At 37.3% G+C, this 18,985-nt stretch overlaps 1 protein-coding gene across 1 annotated transcript in view; it reads right to left on the reverse strand.

Moving 5' to 3' along the window:
* SNX6 (sorting nexin 6) overlaps positions 1–16,657 on the reverse strand; it is a 52,607-nt gene extending 35,950 nt beyond the window's left edge. Inside the window, exons 1-6 of the mRNA XM_019750455.2 lie at positions 16,542–16,657; positions 16,336–16,383; positions 6,926–7,030; positions 6,067–6,177; positions 4,212–4,333; positions 2,176–2,299 (exon numbers count right to left, since the gene is read on the reverse strand). Of these exons, the coding sequence (XP_019606014.1) occupies positions 2,176–2,299; positions 4,212–4,333; positions 6,067–6,177; positions 6,926–7,030; positions 16,336–16,383; positions 16,542–16,547 (516 nt within the window). The 5' untranslated portion in view covers positions 16,548–16,657. The remainder of the gene's footprint in view (positions 1–2,175; positions 2,300–4,211; positions 4,334–6,066; positions 6,178–6,925; positions 7,031–16,335; positions 16,384–16,541) is intronic.
* Positions 16,658–18,985: the final 2,328 nt, after the last annotated feature.

Here is an 18,985-nt window from a genome sequence, read left to right on the forward strand (position 1 = left end):
CAAAATACCTTCCAGTTCATCTTTTTAGGTTTTCTCCAAAACACCATTTACTGATATTAAAAGGGTTATTATAATGCATCATCATCATTATCTCTGTTAAGCATAGTTTGTAAGGAAGAAAAATAAATCTACTTTGGTGGGAGAAAATTTATGAAATCCTAAGATTTCTGAAAGTTATTTACAACGCTGATATAAACATTTAATAACCTTTCACTTATCATTTTAACAAATAATTACTTTACATCCTTCCACCCCCCTCCGACTCCCCCCCCCCCCCAACACCATTTCAAGCCGTTGTTTCTCAGTTATTTTACATCTTAATTGCCAGGTACGATTTTAAGATAGTGAGGATACAGTGGTGAAAAATTACAGTCTTACTCTCAGAGAGTTACTCTGTAGTCGAGGGAGATAGGTAATAAATACATAAACAAATTTTAAAACACAGGTATATAGTTTCAAATAGTTCTATGGCTGTGGCAATGGAATAGAGTACTTGGAACATAAGGCTATGGCTTCTCTGGCTCCAGCGACCTTGCACTGACACTGCCATGCCTCACTTTATGCCTATGCTGCTCTACCAAATTATTACTCAGGTTTTAGGCCACACCATAAATAAGGTCCGGCAAAAACAAACTCATAAAGGGAAAAATGTGACGGCAGCATTATCATGTGTTCTTTCCACGTGTTCTTTAGCAACCCTACTCACGAATCATTTTTAGCTTCTTATAATTCATGATATGGCCAGCATTCTTTATTATTCCTATTTAAAAAGACCACATACCACATGTATGCTTGTGAAAGTAGCCATGCTTAAACTGCTATACTTCTGTGATCCTGAGTTTCTTTCATATTCTTTTAAAAAAAATTGTTTTTTCTACTGCTAGACTTAGGACATTTTATTGTCATATCTACTAAATCCAAATCAAAAGAGCAAATTCATATACACAAAATTCTTTGATCTTGATGTTGACTTGTACGTAAATGAGCACTACGCTCTCTATATTTGTATTCTGCTAAAATTATGAGTTAATCTTGTCCAAAGATAGATCCCAAGATCCGTATCACCCACCCACTGAAAACTTTTGTGCCAGCACCATGAATAAAAAAATCTTTAAAGCTCAATCACCTCAATTTCTTTTTCTGTACTGTAACAGAGATTTTAGGCAGGGAGGGAGTAAGGAAAATTAAGAGTCATTTAATGTTCATATATTGAAACTTAAGTATTTGGTGGAGAATGAAAAGAATTGCCCTTATTGCAAGTAAAGAAGCCTGGTTTGATTATGAAGCTGCTTAATTACTCTTCATATGTCCAGAATTACTGTGGTAATTTTTTTCCTTTTTGTCGCTGTATACATTACAATTTTTGGAAATGCTTTACTATGTAAAGTATAGATGGTAAACAGCTTATTCTGATATAAGAATGCTTGGTGCATATGGAAAGATGGTAAAGGAGTGCCTTGCATCAACAGCTATCTTATTTATGATGTGTAAGTAGAATAGAGCAAATGTTTGTATCTTTGTTATTTTTAGTACCGTTTCTCTAGTAAATCTTATTTTAGAAGAAAGTATTTGTTTATGCATTTCAAACAGCATCTTAGGTTTATCCTGTTCTTATTTCAGTTGCCATAGAAATAGTTTTGACATGGAGAGTGCATGTTTATGTGGTGTCTATAAAACAATCATTTAAAGTTTGAAGTGTTTTCTTGTACTCTGGACTCTATTAAATGTTTTTTATGCTGTAATTAAAAAAAAAAAAAAGGGAACATCGGCACTGAAGAAGGTGAGTTCAACAGATCAAGAGCCAATGATTAACCTAAAAGAAATCTGGAATTCTTTAGCTCAAGCACCTCCCTAGAATGCTCCATAAGGATTCAGAAGACTCCAAACTCAAATTTAAGAACCATTAATCAATTTTACAATTATATTTCTTAAAAAGTTCCCAGTACAGTATGAAAATCAATGTCCTATGTGGTGACATGATTTGCCATCATTTCTTCAATTAATCTACTCAAGTTCTACTGAAATACTGCATTGTCACTGAAAAAGCATCATTTTAAACTGCCTTGAAAAATAATAACATGAAAGGCCTTAAGCCTTTTCTAACTACTCCCTGCCTTTTCCAATTACTCTTTAAAAATAAGCCTTGATCACTATTTTATTCAATTTAATACTCACATCTTGATTATATTCCAAGAAGACATGGAAATTTAAATCTTTTCTCAAAATAGGATGTGCTGCCACACGACACAGGAATACCTCATGCATTGCAACAGTCTTCTTGAATATTGCCAAATATTCACTAGAAACAATACACAAAATTAAAGGTAAAACACTGCATCAACTAGAAAATCATCTGCAACAATATTTTCAGCAAATACTCTTTGAATTATTCTAAATGCAAAATTAGAGAAACAAAGATATAATCCATGTAAACAAAGATTTTAGTTGAACTGTTAATAAAACATATAAAACCCAGCTCTGAAAAGACTTCATGCTAGTTAATAGTATTTATTATAGTTAAATGTTAATATTTTTAGGTTTTATGAACCTTTCATCCTATGCAAGTTGATGTTAAAGGTAACTATAGGGGTGTTTGTTTTCAGCTCCAGAGGAAGTATACTACTAATTATTTGATATAATTGTAATCATTCAATTTCTACATAATTACAGCTTTTAAACACCTTCGTAGGAAAAAAAATATCAAAACCCAAACCTAAGTAAGCATGTTTTCAACATTAATAAATATTTTCGTCTAATGACCCAGAAACACACCATGGAGAGACTAATTTTTGCCATTACATTGAAGAACTGTGTTTATAATATTTTAATATCAGTGAATCACAGCAATCATACAGTAATACATGTCAGTTTGAAAAAAAAGCACTCAAGGAAAAGGCCCAATATTCTTGCTTCAACTACGTGCAAGGAGGATAAGTTTTACATACCAGCAAACCAGCAGGACCAATGTTGGGAGAAGTTTGATCTCTGTGAGGGTAGTCATTCAGTGAAGACAAAAAAGAAGGATGCAGAGGATGGAGGTAGCAGTAGAATAAACCCAAGGTTCTCTGTTATCCAACCCCTAACCAGACCACAAAAGAATCATGATCAGGGCCACTGGAAAACCACAGATCCTTCAATATTAATGTGCTCTGCTAATTTCCAGTTTTCAGTCTTATAAACTATAAAAGTGTGTATCTGCTATCAGACTACTGCTTGCACCCAGCATTGACAGAATTCTTAAAACATCTGTCACCTTACAGTTTGACAATGATCTACTTTGCTAATTTATCTTGTCAAGAGTTTAGCATTCTGAAGTGAAGTCTAAGTGGAAGTGTGAATATATGCTTAAAAACTGAAACTAAGTGGAAGAGAAAAGGAAATGCATGAAGGAGAGAAATGACCAGAAAAAGAGTGATGGAGGTGATGACAATGCAAGGAAAGTTATTTCCTTGTATAACTCTCAAAATACAGAAAAATGGCATATACCAAATCCAAAATTACTTCAAATGTTTTTAGTAAAAGGGGAAAAGATTCTGTATTTTCAGCAAGTACACTAAAAATGAAGATGAAATATCTCAATTATTCAAAAATTGAATACATTTCTAGTATATATGAAACTAATTATTGTATAATGACAAACATTTTAAAGCTATTCTCTTGTCACTTTGCTCCTATTCTTTTCCCTTCAGCCAGAAGCCACAGGCAGAGAAAAGGGGGAGGGAGGGATAACACACACACACACACGCACACACACACCAAAAAACAAAAATAAAAAAAACCCCAGTATATGCAGAGTTGCTCAGCGCACACTTCTATGAGAAAAAGAAGTTCTGGTATTATGCACATTTGGAAAAAGAGAACCAGGTTGGCAATGACTAAGAACTTGTAAATAAACAACAAAATTATTCTGCCTTAAAAAGTATTTCCCTTTCTACTATTTTTAATAAACTTTTGGATCCTCTATTACAAATTTTCAGAGTCTATTTAAAACCTTAATTTAAAGGACTTTACAATGCAGATAATTATTCTATAATTTTCCTGTAGGCTCTGATCATGATCATTAACACTGGTTGTGTGACTTAAACTTGCATCATCCAGAAAGGGTCACTGTGGTGAAATGATTAAAAGGATAGGATATCAGAGAGCTCAGAAAAAAAAAAAAAAGGGCATTAAAACAAGCATAATTAACAAAAACAACAAAAATCACATACGCTTCCAGTTCCTGTTTCATCTTTGTGAATTCCTCCTTTGTCATGGACCCTTCTCCTTCTCCCAGCTTCTGTAGTTTTTCCCTTGAAGCATCAAAATCAGGTCTTGGTGGTGCTGGTGGGATCTGTAACAGAAACAAAGCACTAATCTTAAAGACTGTTTTATTTCTTGCAGCAGTTGTGCTACAGCCACCATAAAAGACTGTGTGAATGAGAACTGGGCACCAGTAATATCCCAAGTCAGGTTAGAGAATTTGACTAGGTCTAGAAATGGAAATCCTTTACATTAAGGAAGAAATATAATAGAGTACTATTTTCTAGTATTAGAACAATAGTTTCCAAAATTTAATCTGTAGAATCCTATGTGGCCACCTAGAGTCCTCAAATGCATACGCCATTAAGAGCTGACTATACACTAAATAAATATGTATAGCAAATGCACATACCATTTTCAAAAGTATGTAAATTGTATGATTAAATACAAATGTATTTTTTAAATTAATGAATTCATAGTACCTTTATGCTATCCTGTGTGTGTGTGTTTTTTAAATTAGTGAATGCTAACAAAATGATCAAGCAAGGGATGTTAAAAAGGGTTTCTGGATTGGAAAAGTGTACCAGAAGCAGAAACTATTTACTTAGAAACAAGAGAAGACACAGCTTAACGACAGAATCTATTTACTTAAAAACAAGAACAAGACACAGATTAATGACTAACCTTATTCTATTCACCCACAGTATTACCTTAAAAAAGAAAAAAAAAGATCTAGAAGAGAAATATTCAAAGGAGGGATATAAGAAAAAAAATTATCTTAGGAGGAAGGGCCTACAAGTAAGAACTGTTAAGGGGAAATGATGGACATTAACGACAGCAGTAAAATAAGAGGAAGACAGGATAGGGGAAAAGTTAAATAAAAACAACAAGTGTCACACCAATGAAAACAAGAGGGCAGGAAGCATCAAGTATAGTCCGGCAAACATGCACTGATGCTTGCACATGGCATCTACTATGTGCCAGGTGTGATGCTGAGCAATGGGCATACAGAGATAAATAAGACTGGTCTAGATCTTTGAGGAGTGTTTAATCTATGGGAGGAGAAAGTAGTAAGAAAATGCCACCAGACAAGAAGATGAGGGAAAAAAGGTGGAAATAGGACGGGAAGAGGAAAAGAAGCTTCCAGTTTGGTGAAAATATTGACAGGCTGGGAAGGGGGAAAGGGGTGCATCTGGGGAGGGTGTGAAAGCTCTGCGCCAATCCCCCTCCCCATACCTTATCCTATGCACCTCTTCCATTTGGGTGTTCCTGAGTTATATCCTTTATATAAGCTAGTATTTGTAAAAAAAAGAAAACAAGAAAAAAAAATGTATTGCCAGTTTTCCACCAAACTCTGAATTGTAGAAAAAAATAGAAGCAACTGACTAAGAAGGAATGGCCACAAGGATGGAGATGGAATCAGGTCAGGATGATTTCAAAGAAATCAAATGAAACTAAATTTCAGAAATCTAGTGTGGTCACCAGCTGAGGCACAACATCTCGTGCATATTTAGATTAGATAACCTCTTAAGCAGCCCTCCAGTATGCTTTGTAACATCCCATTAATTAATCCCCAGGGCAAGCCTGTTGCAATTCTAATACACAGTAAGAATTTAAATTTAAATGAGGAAGCATAACAATCCATACCCACAAACTCCCAAACAAGACAATTCAGGATAAAAGGTGGTAGCCAATTATGTTTTGTAACTGGCAATTTTTGAAAATTACATCAGTTCACTAAAAATCCTAAACAAGATTTCAACATATAATAAAATATCTAAAAAGCTCCTAAAAACGGGATTAAAATGGAACCTCAACACTTACAATGTAACCTGCATAGTCTTCATTTTCAACGAAGGAATCATGAAGCCAGATAAATTCCTCATGCTGTCGAACAACGGAAAACTCATTTTGTTTAAAATTTGGCAATGAACTCTGCAAAGATAGAGATTCTCTTTAATAAAAATTAAAATTACACTAAACTTTTAATAAACATTTTTATATCTTGTTTTTAAAAATGAGTCCTATGAAAGATTATCAGTGCTTTAAAACTCTATTAAGACTAAAAAAAAAAGAAAAGAAAAGACTAATACAGGTAGACACCTCTTATTATACTGTACTGCTACCATTACTTAAAAATTATCCTATTAATATATATCAAGTTCAACTATTCAAAGAAAGGAAAATAGATCTACTATCTGCAAATGTGCCTGAGAGCTGAACTCTAAAAATAAAATAATTTGTAAGACAGCAATTTGATTAACTGAATACAACAAAATTGAAAACAATGGTAAAAGATATTAATAAAAGTCTAGAGAAAATTAAATTAGCTTTATGTCTAGGTTCTCTGATTAATTATTAAATGTTAACCTTTAGGGAGTATAGTCAATGGTACTGTAACAGCTATGTACAGTATCAGATGGGCAGTAGACTTGTTGGGGTTATCACTTTGTAAGGGATGTAAATGGCTAAAAGTACCTTGTTTTGCACACATGAAACTAATAATAAATAAAAGTTAACCTTTAAAAAGTTCATTTCCCTAAAATATTTGTTAAAATAGCAGTGAATTATAAACTAAAAAAAGTTTATAATTATGTTCCAAAGTTCTAGTCAATATATTATTACATATGTAACATTACTATAATAAATAGCTAAAATAATACAAGTACAAAATCACATTTACCTTTGTGTGAACAGTGAATTTTACTTTATCTCGCTCACTAAGAGCATCAGAAATGTCCACCTGCAGAGCAGCATCACTTTGAAGATCTACATTTATTGCTTTAAGCTAGAAAAAGAAAGTAATACCCAAATGAAAATTCTGTGGGCTTTTATATAATTTCATTTTTATTCCAGATAATAAGACAATGCAAAAACAAAACTAAAATAACAAAAGAATCTTAAATCTAAAAAAGTACTTAAATTCATTTAATCTACATATATATTTTGGGGCAAGTGTTTTGGTTTTGTCATTATCTTACCCAATTTTCATTCTACACTATCCAACTATGCTTTGCATGATACAATGTATTAACCACGATTCATTAGTTTCACCCCTAAATTAAACTATTTTCCAAGAAGATAGCCCATTAAAGTGTTCTAAAATTAGGGAATGTATCTACCTTTAAGAACTAGAAAAATAATAAAAAGAATATTGGTCAATAATTTTAACTATTACTTATTTTAATTCAAGAACATACAATTAAACTATTAATTATAGTTAATTACATATGTGTAAAGTGCTAAGAAAAATGCTACAGTACTCAACTCCTGTGATATGAAATAAATTACACTTTTTACTCTATAAGCTTTAGTACAGTAGAAGAACTGGATATGTTCTCTATTAGTGCTTCCATTTACGTGTCTACGAGGAGACTTTTCCACTTAAAATTCTTATCATTAATTCTACTTATAATCCTTAAATTTTATCCATTTTTCTTACTCTTTAAACAACTCTAATATGTACGGCTAATTTGGAGGCTTATAAGAGAATCAAATACACTGAAAGATAAAGTCTTGGCCAGCTGCAAAGATATAAAACCTTTAGTCTAATTAACTAGTCTGCTTCAAATACTCCAGTTGTAAAACCCAGAATTTACTTTGCCAATCTCACTTGGTCACTAACATTTCAAACTTCATGTCTAATGTAAATGGAAGCAAAATTGTTTATACTCTATGATCTCTATTACATTTTAAAAAATGCATACATAAAAGGTTTATAGGAAATACAACAAAATGTGAGTAGCAGTGGATTTTCTTCTTTATACATTATTTTATTCCCCCCATTTTCCAAAATTTGAATGTATTACTTTTATAAATAGGAAAAAAGCCTTCTTTAAAAGGAAATCTCGTGATTTACCAAAACATGAATTTTGTGGTTTTTCATTAAATAGGGTTATTTAACTTTATTAGTAATGAAAAAAGTAACATACTATTTCATTTTTTGCACTATTGGTTCTGGACGGAGTAGACATTTTTTTTTTTTTTAAAAAAACCGTAACACAAAATCAAACTTAAGATTCACAAAAGAAATTAATCAAATTGCATGATATGATCTATGATGGTATTAAAAATTTACTGATAATTTAAAGTTTATAAATTTCAATCAATAATCATATTTTTAGAAGTTTATACTATAAACTTACATAAAACCATTTTAAAATGTTTAAAAATTGTTATTGTACTCAATGCTACATGTAGCCCATTGTCTGATAAAAGAAATGAAATGAAAGGTTGCCTGGAGGGGCCGGCCCAGTGGCTCAGGAGGTTAGAGCTCCATGCTCCTAACTCTGAAGGCTGCCGGTTTGATTCCCACATGGGCCAGTGTCCTCTCAACCACAAGGTTGCTGATTCCTTGATTCCCGCAAGGGATGGTGGGCGGCGTCCCCTGCAACTAGCAACAGCAACTGGACCTGGAGCTGAGCTGTGCCCTCCACAACTAAGACTGAAAGGACAACAACTTGAAGCTGAACAGCACCCTCCACAACTAAGATTGAAAGGACAACAACTTGACTTGGAAAAAGTCCTGGAAGTACACACTGTTCCCCAATAAAGTCCTGTTCCCCTTCCCCAATAAAATCTTTTTTTAAAAAAGAAGAAATTTCACTACTAGTTTACTACACTGACTCATTTACTATAAAGTATCTACCTTAGAACATTCCTAAAATATCAGTTGTTATCTGTTGCCAGAAAAGCAAATGCATAAAGATGGATGGGTGAAGGAGGAAAAAAAGAAGGAAAATAACTGTTTATTCCAATAGCCTCCTGACTGGTCTCTTGCTTCTGCCCTTTCCCCTCTTCAATCTACTCCTTATAGAGCCTCCAGAATGATCCCGTTAAACTAAAAATCATCCTTCTCAAAACCTAAGGGGTTTCCACTTGGAGAAAAGCCAAAGTCCTTACAGTGGCTCCCCAGGCCCAATATAATTTGCACCTGATAGCGTCTCTGACTAACCTACTATTCCTCTGGCTCACTGCAGCCCCGCCACATGGCCTCCTTGTTGTTCCTTGAACACACAGGCATGCTGTCAGCTCAGGAATCTCTGCCCTTACTCTTCCCTCTACCTGGAACATCCCACCCCCAGATACCTATCTGCATGGCTCGCTCTGTCATTTCCTTCAAGTTTTTACTGAAATGTCAACCGCTCATGAAGGCCTTGCCTGGGTACCCTAATCTAAAACTGCAGCTCAACCCCCACCCCCAACAATCCCTATCCTTCCCTCATTTTTCTCATTGCAGTTGTTCACCATCTACTACATTTTATTTATTTTAATGGTCTTCCCTGACTAGAACATCAGCTCTATGAGGACATAGATTTTGTTTTATTCATTGCTATATTCTCAGGGACAGCTCTCAGCAAATATTTGTTGAATGAAAATGAAAGAAGAGTAGAAAGAAAGGTGGCAACCATAACTGGGCTAAGAAACTATTTTAGAACAAGATAATTACAGTACAATAATAAAAACCCCGCAAGACAGAAGTAAATTCTGTTAAATTCACTAATTCAGGTCAAGTTTTAAATCTATTTAACTGCTAGCCCAGTTATGATTTTAGAAGTCCTGTAACACATCATTTCCATTATTACTCTATGCCCTGTATACCCAGCAGTCAAATCAATGGTTGATTATACATACACATTCTGGAAACTGGCATTTGAACCATATTTCCTTTTGTATACCATCCCAGAAAGAACATTACTAGGGTCACATGATATGTCACTCCAATGTCTTTCTGGCTGGTCTCGTCAACTCCCATTGCTCTTTTGCCACACCTGACTTACAAATTCCCACCTCTAGGATCAATTTAACCATCAACTTTCTTTCCTTTCATATTTTGAGCTGCTGAAGGTGGCTAGAGAAAAGTTACAACTGGCATTTGCAACAAGATTTCCTCTCAGGGACCATACCAGAAATCCTGAGGGTAGTACTAATGGTGTCTACCTATGCATTCCTTACAAGGCAAAGTTATGTCACCGGTAGTACAAACGTAAATATAACCCTTTACTCTTTATGCAATATTCTAACATGCATTTATTTAATAAACTTTTTAAAGCACTTATATGCAAATAACTGTCCTAGGCATTGTGAAGGATATAAAGTGAACAAAAAAATGTGCCTTCAAGAAATCTATTTGTAGTAAGGAAGACAATCACTTTTATGTACTAAAATACTCCTCCACCACTTTTACTATGTGTACAATTTGACCTTATCAATCCAGCCAGTCTTTGTGATCTTTCCAATTATCTCCAGTCTGTTAGACCCCTCTGCTTCCCTCCTTTTCCAATCCACTCCAATACCTTTCCTCCTGGTCCTGTCAAGTCCCATGGCTCTTTTGCCATACCTGGCTTGCAAATTCCCACTCAGGATCAGTCAACCATTAACTTTCTTTTTGCTTTTTGAGCTGCTGAGTGTGGCTACAGAAAATTCCTAACTGTTTTACACAAACTAATGGTCTCCAAATTGCATTAGGATCTTAAAAACACTCAACAATCCTGAGCAGATCTGCTCAGCTCCCCTTCTGATTTCCTTTAGCAACTACCCCAAACTTTTATCTTAAACCTCTACCACATTTACACCCCCACTCTCAACAAGTGACCTTGCCTCCCACATCCCAAAGAAATAAACACTAGCAGCTGTTTTCCCCTCAGACCCGTCAATAAACCTTTGTACGAATAAATCGAGCCTTACCACCTCTGCATTCTCAGAAGTGGTGTCCTGTGGCTGAGCTGTCTGTCCACCTGAGCATTTAATCTTCCTGTCTGTTCCAGGATCTGCTCATACCCTGCTCTATGAGTCAAGTTAGCCTTGGTCTCACAGAACTTTCACATAGTGAACACCTAATCTCCAAATCCAATACTTTTCAATCTTGACCTCTTTGCAGTATTTTGCCTCAGTGATCGTTCTGGCCACTTCCTTAAAAATTCTCTTAACTTTAGGGACTCCTCTCATTCTCCTCCTATTCCCCTCAGCCCATCAATTAGTCCATTTCTTTCCCTTGGGCCTTAAATGTTGTTTTCCCCTGGCCTTGGCAATCTCTGCTGTTTTTGACTAATAATTCCTAAATTTGTATCTTCAACGCAGACCTCTTATCAAAATTTCAAGTTACCAACTAAACTTATCTACATATATTCAATTAAACAACTGAGTGCCTTCAATGTGCCAGCCACAGTCCTAGGTGCTACAGATAAAGCAATGAAAAGACACAATCTTCACCCTTACAGATCTGACATTCTAGTTTGGCAGGGAAGGGATTAGATGCCTCATAGGCACTAAACATCCAATATATTTGAAACCAAACTTATCTACTTTCTAACTCTACTCTTCTATATTCGTCATTTTCTCCTTCTCATTTGCCCAGCACATGTACTTATTCAATCACTATGTCCTGTCAATTCTACCTCCTACATATCGCTTTCCTATGTCCCCTCCAGCCCCTCTTCCACTGCCTTAGTTCTGCCACATCTAGACTGTTGCAACAGCCTGTTAACTGGTTTCTCTATCTGAAAGGAAGAATCAATCCACCCTCCACATCAGAGTAACCTATAATGCTAATCTCACGTGGGCATACGTAAGTCGTTCCCAGGTTAAAATCCTTGAGGACTTCCCATTGACTGGAGTCTTTATCATTGGGCACTTTAGATGTTTACATCTATTCTATCTATAGTTTCCGTATCTATCGCTGTGTCCTGTGAGAACAAGTGCTCCAGATGGGACCAAATTACCTAAACAGGCTATCCTTTCTGCTGGCAAGCATCCCCCTTCCCTGAGAACCCACAAAATTTCTGATCAACATTCAAGGCTTAGCTCCTTTAGGTGACAGCATAGTGGTTAAGAGCCCAGGACCTAGAGTTAAACTGCCTGAGTCTGAATCCAGCTCATACTGGCTATATGACCTTGGGCAAGTTAATCTCTCTGAACCCCAGCTTTCCCTTCGAAAGTAGGAATAATAGTATAGTAGCAGCTACTTCACAATTTGAGAATTGAGTTAATATATGGAAAGTCCCTGGCATGCAGTAAATGCTATATCGGTGTGTAGGTATCATTGTTTTCACTACTCCCCTTCCCCCAAAGTTAAACACACTCTCCTTTGTACTCTGGCACTTTATCATAAGTCTCTCACCACACCGTGATGGTCTCAGAGCAGGAACTTCCCTTTTACCTCTGCCAACACAATCCGTCACATTTTTATCTGAAATAACTATCAATGAATGTGGAATGTGTTTAAACTAAATGATATATAGATACAAAAGAAAATGCAAACATCTGGGCTAATTGTTGAAAGATAAGTCAAATTTCAACTAAAAAAAAAAGGGTAAGAAAAAAATAAAGCACTCCACAACACTGAAAAGCATGCATAAAGCAGACAATAAGGTGCAGACAGAAGTGCCTGGGCAGTGACAAGGAGACTAGGATACGGAGGGATAGAGTGGGAGGGAAGGAGGGAAGGGGACAGAGAAAGAGAGAGAGAGGAAATGAATGAATGGGGGGACATACTGAAAGGGTTATGAATGGTGTTTAATGCTAGACTAAGGAGTTTGGACGTTACTGCAAAAAGAACTGGGTCTAACTAAGTCCTTCTGGCTAGTGCTGCTATATGATTTAATCATTTTAGTTAGATAACTACAAGTAATGTGAAAACTGGATTGGAAAGTAGTAAGACTAGAGACAGACCAATGACAGGTATCGCTATAATCCAAGCAAGAAATAGCAAGGACTTTAACTGGGGCCACACAAATGAAAGATGGATAAATAACATTTCTGAGGCGAAATTAACTGGCGTCAGTGACTGTTCTGGTATGGGGATGAAGGATATGATTCAGAGGTTTCTTGACTGCACGACTGGAAAATGATGACATTATGAAAATAAGAACTACAGAGGTAAGAACAAGGCTAGGAATCCAGGAGAGGTATAGTTACTCCACCTGAAGTAATTTTGAAATAATAAACATATTATTTAAATTCAAATAAAATGCTAAGAGAATTATGCACCCTCTGCTCTTATTCAACAAGCACATCAGAGAAAAATATGTCCAATTCAAAGGGCTCATTTGTTTACTAAATATGTTACTGTCCTTCATTTTCGGGGGGGGGGGGAAACAAACAAACCCTATTTTGCAGAGGTGTGGCTGACAAGATAAAAAAGTGGCCAATAAGTCCGCCCCCCACACTCTGGTTCAAGCCGCTGTTTCTCAGTCTAGTTGTGTAGGACACAGCTCCCTGGCCCATGCTGGTATTATGAGCCTTGCACTTTCCCCCAGCTGGGGCAGTCGGTCGCCAATCTTAGGGTCAGCAGCTCACGCTGGCTGCCGCCTGCCGCCACTCACAGCAGCACACAGCAGCCCAGCTCCAGGGAGAGCTGTTGTTCATAATCTTAGCTGTAGAGGGCGCAGATCACTGGCCCATGTGGGAATCTAACCTGCAACCTCAGTGTTAGGAGCATGGCGCTCCAACCACCAGGCTGGCCCGCCAATAATTTTTAATATTGTGTATTCTTAAAGTCTGCTTTTCAAGTTTCTCACAAAGCGATATTTTTTTAAGGCTACAGGATTTACTATCTCAAAATATCATGATGAAAATTTAAGGCTGCTTAAAATTTTATTTTAAAATATTGAATATAATTTTGCTTACTTGCTGCTTTGTATGCAATACTTGCATTATTGTTTTTGAATCTGTGATGTTCCCTCTGCAATTCATATCAAATACGTTCTTCATGCTTTTTCTTTATCAAGACTCTCTTTATTAAAAGGCTGAACAAGGTAATCTAAACTAAAAGTACAATACCTGAAAGTTCTGATTATGGCAATCTATTTCTGTCAGGATAAGCACAATATAAGGAAATTTTAAAGGCCAGATATTTCTGTTCCTGGAATGAGGAAACAGCAGAATAACTTTGTGCATCTGTAATCAAACTTCAGTGTACAACAGAATTTTTTTATTTAAAAAGTAGTTATTTATCCTCCCCCTTCAAGAGATTGATTTACTAAGGTGCAGACCCAGAAACTTTTGTTTTCAAACATCCCTGGTCTGATTCAAGTGTTTTAATGCCACTTTGAAAAATACTGCACTGGCTCTGATGTCAGAAACATGGTTTGAAGTCCACCTCTCCTCTCTCACTCCTACACTGGCAGTGTGACCTCAGACAACTTACTTTCTCTAAGGTTCAGATTTCTCATCTATAAATGGGGAATACTAAAAGCTTCACAAAGATGATCAGACAATATAAAGAAACAATGCTTGGATAGCACTTAACACAGTACCCAGTGCATATATGATATTATTATGATTCACCCAGTTCCACAAGACAAAAATAAGGAAGAACTGGACATATATATATAGTACATTCATCTTGGCATTCTAAATGCTCTTTAATAGTAATATTTTTTCCACTTTCATATTGAAATTTTCACCTACAAGATTCTACAAGAACCTCCAGGGGAGGCATGCTCTCTGTCTTCCTGTCCTTTTAATTTTGTAATACATGAAAAGTTTTTGGGCACTTTTTACTTAAGTGGTTCCAGTTCCATAAGCAAATCTTACCAAAGGCATAAAGCCAGTAACACATATATTCACCAGAAAATACTCTACTTTTCATATCAACATAAACAAATTAACACTTTTACTGAACGTTCGTCAGATTTTACAAGAGAATAAATCCTGTTTGCTTTTCCTGGTAGAACACAAAAATAAGACACAAAGTTGTTATCAAATTAAGAAGGCCATATGCTTTATATTTAGAAAAATCAGTCCGTGCTAATCAATTTGTCTCATTTCACTAAAGAATTCTGATGGTTTCCCCTACTTTAAAACCCAAAATATAATCTATAAGTGGTCATGTAATTCTATTCCTATCCCAGAAGATACATATACACATTTACACGCACGTTTTAAAGTTAATCAGAAACTGCAATTTTTAGAAATAAACAGAAATCCTACGGTGCTTTTGCTCTAAAAAATTTTAAATGATGCTTTTGTGTAAACTGAGAAATTTATTAATTCACTATTTATTAAAGTATGCATCCTCTGCATCTTTCTTACCATTTTAAAGCTTTATAAAGGTCATCAGCTAATATTAACTACTTTATCTCTTATTAAAAACACACACAGTAATATCCTACAAAGATATTTTATCACTTGCCAAAAATCAACTAATACGGTAGATGTGTTTCTCACATTATCTAAAATAAGTAAAAGCAAAATGGAAAACAGAAGTGCACACTGCTAAACGTGAGGGAACCATGGAACCTTACTGAGCTGCAATCATCATACACTAATATTTTTCAAGTGCTCACACGTACAAGGCACTATACAGATTACCACCCTTCAGCCAAGGCAAATGGGGGGAGAGAGACAGAGGGAGAAATGGGAGCCCTGAAGGTCCTTTCTGAAATGGAATGCAATTCACCTCAAAACAACTGCCAAGGGAAATACGCAAAAGATCATTTTTGGACATTAGGAAAAATAAAGGCTATATAAATGTCTAATCACTATGTTGTACACCTGAAACTAATATTGTATGTCAACTGTAATTGAAAAATAAAAATAAAAATAAAAAGGTAAAGGTACCGAGGGCTACCTGCACTTTCCAAAATCCAATAGGATACTGGATAAGAGCTAAGATTTGGTGACTGTAAAATACCTTGCAAAGGGAAATTTAGAACAAGTCTGTACTATTACTTGTTTTCGAGAGAAAAGGGTGGGCGAGAGCGCGTTGGAGAAGTCCACAGGGGAAATTGAGGGTGCAGCCAAGAAGGTCTGAGGATGGGTTTTCATGGCCCCCAAAGTGGCGAGGGGAGGGGTTCCAGATCCGGCCTCCACTTCCCCACTTGCACCCCGACCCAGGGCGGGGAGGAGGTCCACCGCAGGGTCCAAGCCGGGCCGGGGCCAGGAAAGCGGCTGCGGGTCTCGGGAAATCAGAACCGAGCGGCCCCGAGGGAGGAGGGGCTGCAGGAGGGCTGGGCGCGGTGCGGGGAGAAAACCGAAAAGAGGCCGGCGAGGAGGGGGTGCCGCAAGGCGGGGACCCTTCCGCGTACCACAACCCAAGGCCAAGGCGGGGGGTGGGGGGGGTCCCGTGAGCGACAAGGAGGTAGAACTTACTCCGCGGTCCTCCTCTGAGAGGAAGTCGGGGCCGTCGTCCAGGCCTTCCTGCGAGATTGGCGGGGCCCGGGGCGACGGGGAGAGCACGGAATGGGGGAGACACAAAGGGAAACATTAGTGTCAGGGCAGCGCGGCCCCCCACGCCCTCCCTGCGCCCGCCGACCCCACCGCGCGGTCGGGGCTCGGCGCCACTAGAGAACACCCACCATCATGGCTGCTCGGAGGTGAGGGCCAGCGCAAGCGCGCACCGCACTGAGGGCCAGAGGGAGTCGGCGGCAGCGGGGGGCGGGGCCTCGAGGCAGCCCCGCCCCGCCCCGACGCAGGGGGCCTGGGCCCGGGAGCCAAGAAAAGGGAAGGCCGGGCCCACTGTTCAAGGTCGAAGCAGCCCAGTCAGAGAGGGCCCGAAGGCCGGACCCACTTGGCTGGGGACACTTAACAGCTGGCCAGCTTTGACTCAGGAAGGGCTCAGGGCTGCTCGGGGAGCTGTCCAGTTCCCTTTCCCCGAGGGCTGCAAGGAAAAACCAAGCAAGCGCCTTCCAGAAGCCACAATAAATCATCTAATCGTTGTACTGTGCCACACAGTAGTTAATTACAATTAATATTTTGCCCGTAGAAATTGTGGGAACCAAGGGCATTCACACAGTCAGCGGTCAGGGGCTGTAATCAAGTTTTTACTGCTGGCGAGGTAATAACTACCTTAGGGTTTGGGGCGCTAATGGTTGAGCACCGTAAAAATGAGCTGTTAGTATTACAAGTTTTCCTTTCTTTTATACCAAGAAATGTCCCAAGGCATACTCTAACTGTGCAGCTGTATAGCACCGCACCGGTGTCCACAGGCACTTCAAACAAGACAAAACCATACCTTAACACCTACCCCACTTCATCTGTTACACACACACACACACACACACACACACACACACACAAAACAATCCTTATGCTTCCATTCAACTAATGGCATCTTCAGATGTTCAGGCCATAAACCTCAGTGTCCTATTCAAATCCTTCCATCCTCTTCACAACATCTAGTAACCAAATCCTATTGCTTCTATAATCTGCTCTTATTCTTAAATTGGTCTCATTCCTCCCCCCAATGCTCTTCCACAGCAGTTACCCTCAGCATCTCTCCTCTGGATCTTTGCAATGTTCTCTTAACTTTCCTTATTTCCATATTTCTCAACTCCACTCTACACTCTTTTGCCAGTTTTCATCCTAAGATACAGATACTATTTTTATTTATTAAATTTATTGGGGCAACATTGGTTACTGAAATTATATAGGTTTCAAGTGTACATTTCTACAAAGCATCACCATATATTTGACCCCCTTTTCGCTCTCCTACCACCCTCTTTCCCCCCTTACCCTCTGGTAACCACTAAATTGTTGTCTGTGTCTGAGTTTTTGTTTCTTTCTCTGTATTGTTCCTTTATTGCTTTCAGTTTTATATCCCACATATGAGTGAAGTCATATGGTTCTTTACTTTTTCTGTCTATTTCACTTAGCATAATCTCAAGATCCATCCATGTTGTTGCAAATGGCAGTATTTCATCTTTTCTTATGGGCAAGTAGTATTCTGTTGAAGACACAGATACTGTTAATAATTATGCTACTACCCTGTTCAACAATCTTTACACGTCTCCATATACAGAGATCCAATTTCTCAGCCAATGATTCCAAGTCCTCCACATTTAATTCCCTCCGTATTTTGCCAAGCTCATTTGTCCTATCTTATTGAGTGGAAGCTCTCAAAACAATAATGTTAAACTTGCTAATATTTTCATGAGAACTTGTAGCTTTCATTTTTATGTAAGAAGAACTGAGGCATAGAGAGGTTAAGTCGCTGCCCCAACAAGTGTTATTTTCCAATATGAGGGAGATGACTTTATTTTTTGTCCTTTGTTTCTTGTTTCCCAGTGCATTGTAATAAGTACTAGAGTATTGTTTTTCACTGGGAGTCATGATGCATCATGCAGTGTCAGGGTAGTGTGATGAAATGTCAGGAGGAATGTTCCAGTAATATTTGCTGATAAAAAGTGCCAATATTTCCTAATGATTTGTTTGTGGATTGTCGGGAGTGCCTATAAAACTCCACTGTCTAGATGGAGAGGAAGAGTGGAGCTACAATTAATGAGTGGGATTTGTGTACAATTGATAAGAGGTCAGGTGTCTCTGTGGACAAGAGTCAAGAAGTGCCACATAAGACTACCTCAAATGCCTCTGATTATTAGCCAAGGGTTTTAAATTTCAATATTTAAGCCAAGTCCAGAAACATTGTACAGGAACATTGAAATTCTCAAATGCCAGACTTCAAAATCACTAGTTATTAAAAAAAGACAGGATTTAAAATGAGTAGCAAACTAGAGTTATCAAAAAAGATATATAATAATTACTCTAGTTAAAATCAATAGCTGAAAACTCACATGAGTAGAGAACCCAACTTTGAAATAATCAAGTTGTTCATTAATGCCTGAGCCTTCCTTTCTGAGCAAAAGTCTCAAGTGATATTTATGAATGATGAAAAAGAATTATCAGTAACTGATACTAACAGTTATCAAAAAGCCAATTTTAAAAGTTAAGAAATACCAAAAGAAAAATCAAGGTAAGCTCACAGAACAGATTTTTATACTATTTATAAAAGTAAATCAAGAAT

The sequence above is a fragment of the Rhinolophus sinicus genome, linkage group LG03 (genome assembly GCF_036562045.2).
Source record: "Rhinolophus sinicus isolate RSC01 linkage group LG03, ASM3656204v1, whole genome shotgun sequence".
NCBI lineage: Eukaryota > Metazoa > Chordata > Mammalia > Chiroptera > Rhinolophidae > Rhinolophus > Rhinolophus sinicus.